The following is a 9,570-nucleotide window of genomic DNA, read 5'->3' as shown; positions in this document are numbered from 1 at the left end:
TGTTGTTATGTGCTATGCGATCCAACCATAGAGCTAGGATGATCCTTGCATAGAGCTAGATGGTTCCTACTTCCTATACTCTAATAACCACCACGAACCCTAACACCACATGTTAAATTTTTTTTAGGTCGATGAACTAAATTTATTTTTGAAAGCGTTACTTCAAAATTAAACTCCAAAAATATTTGTTGCTATTTGCGTATTAATTCCTGGTTTAAGCTGTAAAAGGATAAATATCCTTGAATATTTTTAGAATAACCGTTTGAAGCTAGTGAGAGGGGTGGGTTGGTATTAGCCCTCGTTTTTAGTATTTTTTTTTATTATTCTCGGGCTTTTGCTTAGTTCTGATGTTTCATTGGACCCCTTTCGAAGGACAGATGGGTTTAGAACTTTTACGCATTGTTTTTTTTTTCCTAGGCATATCGCGGTGCGATTAGGTTAGGGAGACACATCCCCGTGCGTGCATTGTTGATTTAAAGATTTGTTTCTCCATACTCGATAAACGCGCCGTGTCCCCATTCGCGGCGGCACTTTTTGACCCAATTTCTTCTGACCCATTGCTCGGTACACCGCGTTCGGTTGGCCGAAACGTAAATGAGCACAAGGGAATTTTTGGGGAAGTTCGCGAGTCCCTCCGTGGTGGAGGAAACCTCAACGTTTCATTAGTTCGTGCGCTCGCGTAACGTATTCTGGTCTAAAAATCTAATTACAACAACGAACGAACGAAGCTATTGACCTAGGCCTATTTTTTTAAAAGGCTGCAATTCAGAATCAGTGAACGGCCGCGTTATATTTCTACCCGCATTTACCGTCCTGACTGACCAAGGTTCGTAAAATCTATTTGACCTCCACGAGGACTCCACCACGAGTCCACGTAGAGGAACGTACGTTGGACGCCCCGGACCTTCGAGGACAACCTTAACAATAGTTCGGCTACTACATTCATTGGGGAGAGGAAATGTTTACGAAGCTGAGCTTGGCTGGTTAGGCCTAGCGCCTTCTTTTACGCGTCTTTAGCCTAGATTTTACAATTAATCCTTTGAAATAAGCTAGTTAGGAAGCCAAGGCTGCGAAGGCTCCTTGATAGATTAGTAACAGACTTTTGCACCTTGAGTTGGTTGGTTGGTTTTTCGACGCTCTAAAGAAGAAAAGGCTTATTGAGGATTTAGGGCCAAAGGCGTCGAACAACACGTCGTCGAACTCTGCGTTGGATGATGGTAATAATATTTAATTTATATCTATTTTTTAAAAGCTTTAAGCCCAAAACATTTATTTGATTATTGGAAATTTAATTAATAAACTGCTGTAGAGTGTAGAGATAATTTTAGGTTAGGTTTAGCCTTTTAGGATGATTAGGTTCATTGGGCTCAGGTTTCCATCTTATTGTCGCCACATTACCAATTGTTTTTGTGTTTATAACTATTAGCTTTATTTAATTATTATGACTTTGTTAAAATTTGGTTAGTGATAAATGGCCTCAGCCCTAGATCTTTTCTTTTGAAAGGCTCAATGGAGCATTAATGAGGTTGTGGTCATGAAACGCTTCCTTGACAATATATTACATACACCCTCGGCCTTCTAATTCTTTTTGTGTTTGCTCACCTTGCTTGCACACTACCCAAAGAGGGGATTTATTTTTTAGAATATACTCCCTGATGTTTGTATCTAAGGCTATCATATGATATTGAATCATTTTAATTTTTGGTTTTAGTTTCCAGTGGCGTTTTATTCTTGAGATAACTTATTATCTCAATACTATATTATAAATCTACCGATATGGCTGAGTCGCGGGTTCCATCACCCCCTCCCCCGAATGAAGTTAGCACTCCGGTAGCCGAAAGCTGGTGCTATACTCAAGTTAAAGTTATAAAGTTTTCGTATATGTGGACTATAAATAACTTCAGTTTTTGTCGAGAAGAAATGGGAGAAGTTTTGAAAAGCTCTACATTCTCGGCCAGCGCTAACGATAAGTTAAAGTGGTGTTTACGGGTTAATCCAAAAGGTTTGGATGAAGAAAGCAAGGACTACCTCTCTCTTTACCTGCTTTTAGTTTCGTGTAACAAAAGCGAGGTTAGAGCAAAGTTCAAGTTCTCGATATTAAACGCGAAACGAGAAGAAACAAAAGCCATGGAGAGTCAGAGAGCGTATAGGTTTGTTCAGGGCAAAGACTGGGGTTTCAAAAAATTCATTCGACGCGATTTTCTGCTAGATGAAGCCAATGGATTATTACCAGATGACAAACTTACATTGTATTGCGAAGTTAGTGTGGTAGCTGACAGTGTTAATATTTCCGGTCAAAACAACGCTATTCAGTTTAAAGTTCCTGAATGCCGACTTTCGGATGATTTGGGGTTGCTTTTGGAAAGCCAGAAATTTAGTGACGTGATTCTTAGTGTGAATGGACGAGAGTTTTACGCCCATAAAGCTATATTAGCCGCTCGATCCCCAGTTTTCGCTGCCATGTTCGAACATGAAATGGAAGAGAAGAAACAAAACAGAGTTGAAATTACCGATATGGATCACGAAGTTCTTAGGGAAATGTTGCGCTTCATTTATACAGGGAAGGCTCCTAATTTAGAAAAAATGTCTGATGACCTTTTAGCCGCGGCGGATAAATACGCGTTAGAACGTCTAAAAGTCATGTGCGAAGAAGCTCTTTCTACCAATCTCTCTGTGGAAACCGCGGCTGAGGTTTTAATTTTAGCCGACATGCACAGTGCGGATCAATTGAAAGCCCACGCCATTGACTTTATTAACACACATGCCACTGATGTAATGGAAACATCGGGGTGGAAGACCATGATTCATCGTCAACCTCACTTAATTGCTGAGGCTTTTCGCGCTTTAGCTACCCAACAAATACCTCCAATTGGTCCTCCTCGTAAACGAATAAAGCAATCATAACCATAGTAGAAAATTAATTATAAAATAATAAATCTTGACTTAATTAATTAGTGTTATAATTTTTGTGATTTATGTCTTCATCATAATGTGGAGTTACATCTGACCCTCTTAATTATACAAAGAAAAAAAAGTTTAAAAACCATCCCGGTTACCGGTAACCCTTTGACTGTATAATGGAAGAAATAAGCCGGTAAAATAAATTAAAAAAATAAAAATTGTAAAAAAACCCAACCAATTTATCCTTAAACTCTAATTAAATGAAATAAATTTGTCAAATATTAATTAATTTGGACTTGTAAAAAAATTAAACTCGAAAGTTGAAACCACTCCGTTAATTGTGGCAATATTAATTGACGATATGGTTTATTTTTGTTTCTTTATTTCGATCTATATGAAATACTTTTAATTTTAGTATGATTATTGACTATAGATCCTTAAGTAAATAAAAATAATCAGTATATGTATAATGATCGACAGTATTAAATGTTTGTCAGAAATTTCTCGTAAATATGCGAAAAATTATTGATTTAATTCAATTAATAATATTAATATTACAATTAAAGGATCTAGAAATTAAAGTTTATCCCTTAAGGGAAGGGATAATTAACTATTGAAAATTTCTTCCAATAAATTAATAATTTAAAATACAATAGAGCTATCTCAGTTGTGACGTCGGTGCATGCCTTGGTAAAATGTCAAAGGCTTAGCTTTGACAGTGGGCGGCCATATTTGTCTTACGGCGTTGGTTGGTTCTATGGGCAAATAGCAGGAGTGACGTCACACAAAGGCTTCTGAGATAGCTCTATTAAAGGAACAAAATACCCAGAAAGCTTTTCACTGCATCGAGCTATCTCAGTTGTGACGTCAGTGCCAGTGTCACAGGCTTAGCTTTGACAGTGGGCGGCCATATTTGTGGTACGGCGTTGATTGGTTCTAGGGGCAAATACAGGAGTGACGTCACACTGAGGCTTTTGAGAATTGAGATAGCTCTATTAAAGGATCAAAATACCCAGAAAGCTTTTCACTGCATGCATGCATCGAGCTATCTCAGTTGTGACGTCAGTGCCAGTGTCACAGGCTTAGCTTTGACAGTGGGCGGCCATATTTGTGGTACGGCGTTGATTGGTTCTAGGGGCAAATACAGGAGTGACGTCACACTGAGGCTTTTGAGAATTGAGATAGCTCTATTAAAGGATCAAAATACCCAGAAAGCTTTTCACTGCATGCATGCAATTGCATCTTGACTGAAATTATTTTGGGATGTGCTTTTTTGTTTTGATATTGCCACTTTACATGATTAGTTTACGTTAAAAAAAAATGGGGTTTAAGTTACCGGTAAACGAACGTAGTATTTGATTTTATATCATTGAATTAAAAATTGTTTTTTATTTTGAAATATAAACGCTTGAGGGAAGAGAAAGCTCTGTTTATTGTTTATGTTTATGGCTATATATTTTTTTTTTGTGTTTTGCTTGTTTAATGTAGTGCGTAGCCGTATAATTACATTTAGGTTTATTTTTAAATTATTTCATTATCACACCCACCTTTTTGTTTTGGTAGAATGAATACCCAACAAGTTTTCACTTTTTTAGTTAAAAAAAAAAAGTACAATTAGTTTTTTTAGATTTTTGACTTGCCTAAATAATGGTTAACACAAGTGATATTTAAAAAATAAAAAAAGTATAAAATAAATTGTATAGTTCGCAAGATCATGCTGTAGTTTTACAGTCTAGTGAAATAAAAAAAATGTAAAAAAATATATGTATTTTGTAATTTCCCAATTCCGATTTCCGAAATTTCAGTTTTCCTTACAAATATTTCATATATCTATGCGCAAAATGTGTTGGATCATAGCCCAGTCGATAACGTGCTCAACGACGCAAGATATAGAAGACCGTTCAAACTTCAAAGAATTAGAGCTGGAATCCCGGAAATAAGAAAACGTTGTTATAGGACGGGTGTCCAGTTACCCCCCCCCCCTTTGGCTGGAAAAAATGTAGGTTATTCCAAGGGTTATTGTCGATATTGTCCACTGGACTGCACAAAAATAGTATTGAAACTTCGTAGTCAAAGTATCAAAACTTCAGAAAACTTTATTGGTCAAGTGTTCAGTGACCCCCATAGTTTTTTTTTTTAAAAGTTATGGGATATTTTAAAATTTTACTGAACAATGTCCAGGGTCCTGCAACCAGTCTGGGAAATAAGGATATTTTTTAAACTAGTCCTTGGAACCAGTGACCCCCCTAGTGTCCTAAATAATAAACTGGTCTCCGGAGTGGTCCCAGCCTTTGTTCTCCTATAGATTTACAATTAATAAACTGGTCCCGAGGATCAGTTACCCCCATTTTTTGAATTAAAAAACTAGTCCAAGCAATTAATAAAATGGTTTTGGACCAGAGGAAGTGTGCTATTTCCCAGACTGCCTGCAACTATATAGTGTCCTTTTATTTCTTGCCCTGTATAGTCACTAGTGCGTGATCGAGTGGGCTATGGTAGGAATAACGGACTAAGGATTTTGGATGGAGGCGCGGATCTCGAATTTCAATTTTACAAATTACTTTTAGAATATTAATGTTGATTTTACAATTTCCTTATGTAAAATAGATGCACACCGTTATTATTATTATTTCGTTTTAAAGTTTGGAAATGATAGTTTATAAGTCGCAAGGAAATTTATAAAATTGTAAAGAAATGTCATCTGAAAGTGCTGACCAAGGCTTAGTGGTGGAAAAGCATGAAGAAAATGTCAAGCATGCTGAGTTTGCTGAGCAAATCGTAGGGGAAAGTATGGAAACTGATGAAAATGTTAATGTAGTGCCTACTAATTTTGAAATTACGAAAGAACGGGAATCAGAAAGTACTATAATTTCTACCACTAACGAACAAGATGTCATTGACACTACAGTAACAGTTAGTGAACTTAATGAAAGTAACGCAGTAACGCTAACTGTTAGCGCGTCTTCCATAAATGATGAAACTTTAAATATTGAAACAACGCAAGTAGATACCGTAGAAAATGAAGCGAATATTGATAGAATAGAAGATTCCACTGCTATGGAAATAGAATCAATTGTAGACAAACCTTTAGAAGAGGAATTAGAAATAGCCAGTATTAACGCTGCAGCGACAGACCAAGATAGCAATGTTTCAACTGATAAGACTTCCCCTACTGAAGACATAGAAAACATACAATCAGTTGAGAGAGTAGAACCAATTGTGGTTGAGAAATCGGGCTGTTATTGGTAAGATAAGTTTTTTTTTGTATCTTATATAGATTAAGATTGGGTAACCTAATTTTACGTTACACATTAAGCTGTAAAGAAAGAAATTTAAATTCTATCGAATTACAATGCGCGGCTTGTTTTAAATGGTTTCATCAGGACTGTTTAACAGTTCCTATTGGGTAAAATGTTTTTAAGTTAGTTCAAGATAGTTGGAAGAAATTAACCTTAAAACTATATTTAGGAAATGTGTACCTTTCTTAACCAATTACACGTTCCTTTGCAAAAATTGTAATCAAACCGGAATTGAAAGTTTTGTAAAGAAGCAATCGAGTAATTAGCACTGCTAAAAATTGTTCTTATATCATTGCACGCAACTTCTGAATTCTGATACCATTTGATTTTAGATTTTACCCAGATTTGTTTAAGCGCTATTGCCAATTTGGCACAGCAAAGTGTATCGGAAGGAAATCCAAAAACATTTTTTTCTAAGGATAAAGTGTGTTTCGCTACACTTTCATAGCTTTAAATTAAAATGAACTACGCCTTAAAATTTAAACCTATTTTCTTAAGGAAATTATACCATATGTCGACAAAAACTGGGAAAGTTTATCTACTATGCAAAGACGTATTAAACAAACATGGCATACTACCATACACAAAACTATGGTAATTGTCTATACATGACAGGGACTAGACATTCACACTTCTCTTGTTTAGGATTAAGACACGTTATATATCAGGGTTCATACAAACATGGAAAACAGGGAAAACCTGGAATGATCAGGGAAATAAATAGTTGACAAAAACTTCAGGGAAATTTCGAATTTTTAGTAAAATTCAGGGAAACCTCAGGGAAATTTCGAATTTTTAGTAAAAATTCAAGGAAACCTCAGGGAAATTTCGAATTTTTAGTGAAATTCAGGGAAACCTCAGGGAAATTTCGAATTTTTAGTAAAAGTCAGGGAAACCTCAGGGAATTTTATAATTTTTGGTAAAATTCAGGGAAATTTGCGTCAAACAGGGGCCGAGTAATTAAGCAAAATGTTCATAAACATACCCTCCATAGGATTAACGTTACACTATACTTTGGAGGCTCATAACTCTGGTTCTATTAGAGATACGGGGATGTCCTTTGAGTCCTATTTACCCCCACTCCTTCGTTAACATTTGCTCCATAGGATACTCCATATACGGGATAAACCTGGAAAACTCAGGGAAGTATATGGGGAAAAACCTGGAAATCTCAGGGAAATTTGTTTTCCAAAAGTTGTGTGAACCCTGTATATGATTGTTTGGGTCTTGTTTGAATATCTAGTCCTTGCACAAATACGGACATCCGACATCGACAAAGACATAACAAACTTTAAAATTTCAGTTAAAAGAAACTGAGATTTTTACTTGCAAAGAATCAACTGATTTGAGTAAAACTGGTGATCTTGAACAGCTTTTTGGTCTAACTATACAAGTATAATATAATTCAAATGGTAGAGTTTACCAACATCCATCTAAGTTTAGAGATATTTTCAAGGAATTGCAAAGAATAGGTCCAGGCTTTGAAGCCCAACTGCGTCAAAGTATGAAAACGTCAGATTCAACCGCATCAACGGGTATAGGTGTTGGTTTTGGGAAAGGGCGTGGGGCCAAAAGAAAGGTGGCTCAGGATACAGCATCGACATCTTCCGCTAAAAAACCCAAAAGGTACTTCAGTAGTACCTCTATGATACATTTCATGGAAGACTAATATAATTTCATGTTCGAAAAAAGTGATTTAACAATGCCAAAACTACCCCCTCACGGATATCCATTGGAACACCCCTTTAATAAAGATGGTTACCGCTACATTTTGGCGGAACCTGACCCCCATGCGCCATTTAGACAAGAATTTGATGAAAGTTCGGATTGGGCTGGGAAACCCATTCCAGGGTGGTTATATCGTACTTTGGTACCTAATAACGTACTTCTGGCCATGCATGACAGAGGTCAGATTTTAGATTGTTTAGATAAGTTTAAGCTTATTATTGACGTTGTTACGAAGATGAGTTAAAATTTATACAGCGCCTCAACTTAAAGTTTCCGATGATAGAATATCAGTTGTTGGTGAAAAGGGATATTGTATGATAAGAGCGACTCACGGTAATTTTTTTCCCCAGCTCTCAAAATTCACGAAACTTATGAAAACTTCGTAATATTTTCGTGGTGTAGGAGTGAATAGAGGTACATGGTACTTCGAATGCGCAATTGAAGATATGCCTGAAGGTGCTGCGGCTAGATTAGGCTGGTCGCAAGCCCTAGGCAATTTACAAGCGCCATTAGGTTTTGATAAGTTTGGATATTCATGGCGATCACGGAAAGGTACCAAATTCCATCAAAGTAGAGGATTGCATTATACAGATGGTGGTTATGGACAAGGAGATGTATTAGGGTTTTTAATTCAATTACCGTTTAACGAAGATGCTATACCTTTACCACAAACTTACAAGGATAAAGTATGTTTTATCGCAGTATACAGATGGACATTGATGGTGGTGGCCATCTTCTTGTTTCCTTCGCAAATACATATTGCTTTGTGTTTTTTTCTTCTTCATCACAGCCTTTAGTCAAATTCAAGAGTTATTTGTATTTTGAGGAAAAAGATGAAGTACAGCAAGCGATTAAAGGTTTACAACCGCTTAAAGGGAGCGAGGTAATTAATAACTCCGCTGTAAATGTTGTTGAAAAGTTTCAACACGATAATTTCAAATGGAATACGAATAATGTTGATCTATTCCGATTTAGATTGTATGCTATAAGAATGGCGTTAATATGGGAGTAGCTTTTACTGATATATGGGCGGGAACATATTACCCGGCATTTTCTCTTTATAAAAACTGTTCCATATCAATAAATTGTGGCCCTAAATTCAAGTATCCACCCAAAGACTTCAAGTTTAAAGGAGTAAGTATCGCCACAATTTCAATTAGCCTTATTCCTGATCAGCGCCACCTACCCATAGCGGCGACTTTGAGAACTACTGTAAGCGGCAAGCCAATCAGATGTCGCTAAAATCTGGTGACGTCACTGACTGGCACTCTCGGGGGCCTTACCAAAAATGACGTCACCAGATTTTAGCGACATCTGATTGGCTTGCCGCTTACAGTAGTTCTCAAAGTCGCCGCTATGGGTAGATGGCGCTGATCAGGAATAAGACCGCTAATTTGTCGTTTCGTTTCGCGTCTTTGGAACATGGAATATAATATAATCTCAATTTTCATTGGAGCATATACTTAAGTATAGTATTGCTTGCTATAATCATTAGATTCACGAAGCTGGTCTTGAAGCTATTGTTGAACAAACAACGTCAGACTTGATATTTTTCGCTGAAAACGAGGGTAAACTTAGGCTTGATACTTTTCAACTATAATACATAACATCGTCTAAAAGAACAATAAATTTCTACATCTTT

At 36.6% G+C, this 9,570-nt stretch overlaps 2 protein-coding genes across 2 annotated transcripts; both read left to right on the top strand.

The window, feature by feature from the left end:
• Nucleotides 1–461: 461 nt before the first annotated feature.
• Nucleotides 462–3,412, top strand: rdx (BTB/POZ and MATH domain-containing protein rdx). The gene is made up of 2 exons (XM_089847851.1): nt 462–1,217; nt 1,712–3,412. The coding sequence occupies exon 2, from the start codon at nt 1,777–1,779 to the stop codon at nt 2,902–2,904; it is 1,128 nt and encodes a 375-aa protein (XP_089703977.1). The 5' UTR covers nt 462–1,217; nt 1,712–1,776; the 3' UTR covers nt 2,905–3,412.
• A 2,001-nt stretch (nt 3,413–5,413) lies between these two features.
• ash2 (Set1/Ash2 histone methyltransferase complex subunit ash2) lies at nt 5,414–9,565 on the top strand. The gene is made up of 13 exons (XM_089847846.1): nt 5,414–6,146; nt 6,218–6,307; nt 6,370–6,458; nt 6,533–6,624; nt 6,699–6,794; nt 7,504–7,593; nt 7,657–7,826; nt 7,893–8,107; nt 8,184–8,261; nt 8,331–8,614; nt 8,719–8,811; nt 8,904–9,062; nt 9,424–9,565. Exons 1-13 carry the CDS (start codon nt 5,596–5,598, stop codon nt 9,526–9,528), a joined length of 2,112 nt encoding a protein of 703 aa, XP_089703972.1. The 5' UTR covers nt 5,414–5,595; the 3' UTR covers nt 9,529–9,565.
• The last annotated feature ends 5 nt before the right edge of the window (nt 9,566–9,570 follow it).

This window comes from Phalangium opilio, unplaced genomic scaffold (genome assembly GCF_054372755.1).
Source record: "Phalangium opilio isolate 3A_F unplaced genomic scaffold, DU_Popi_V2 ptg000082l_1, whole genome shotgun sequence".
Lineage (NCBI taxonomy): Eukaryota > Metazoa > Arthropoda > Arachnida > Opiliones > Phalangiidae > Phalangium > Phalangium opilio.
Note: the sequence above shows the minus strand (reverse complement) of the source record. Positions and strands in the feature narration are given on the sequence as shown.

Excerpts from the sequence above, each read along its gene's own strand:
- rdx (XM_089847851.1), top strand. The coding sequence starts at position 1,777 with ATGGCTGAGTCGCGGGTTCCATCACCCCCTCCCCCGAATGAAGTTAGC.
- ash2 (XM_089847846.1), top strand. The coding sequence starts at position 5,596 with ATGTCATCTGAAAGTGCTGACCAAGGCTTAGTGGTGGAAAAGCATGAA. Across the intron at positions 6,795-7,503 it reads CTACCATACACAAAACTATG|TTAAAAGAAACTGAGATTTT; the intron begins GTAATTGTCTAT and ends TTAAAATTTCAG. Across the intron at positions 8,262-8,330 it reads TATGATAAGAGCGACTCACG|GAGTGAATAGAGGTACATGG; the intron begins GTAATTTTTTTC and ends TTCGTGGTGTAG.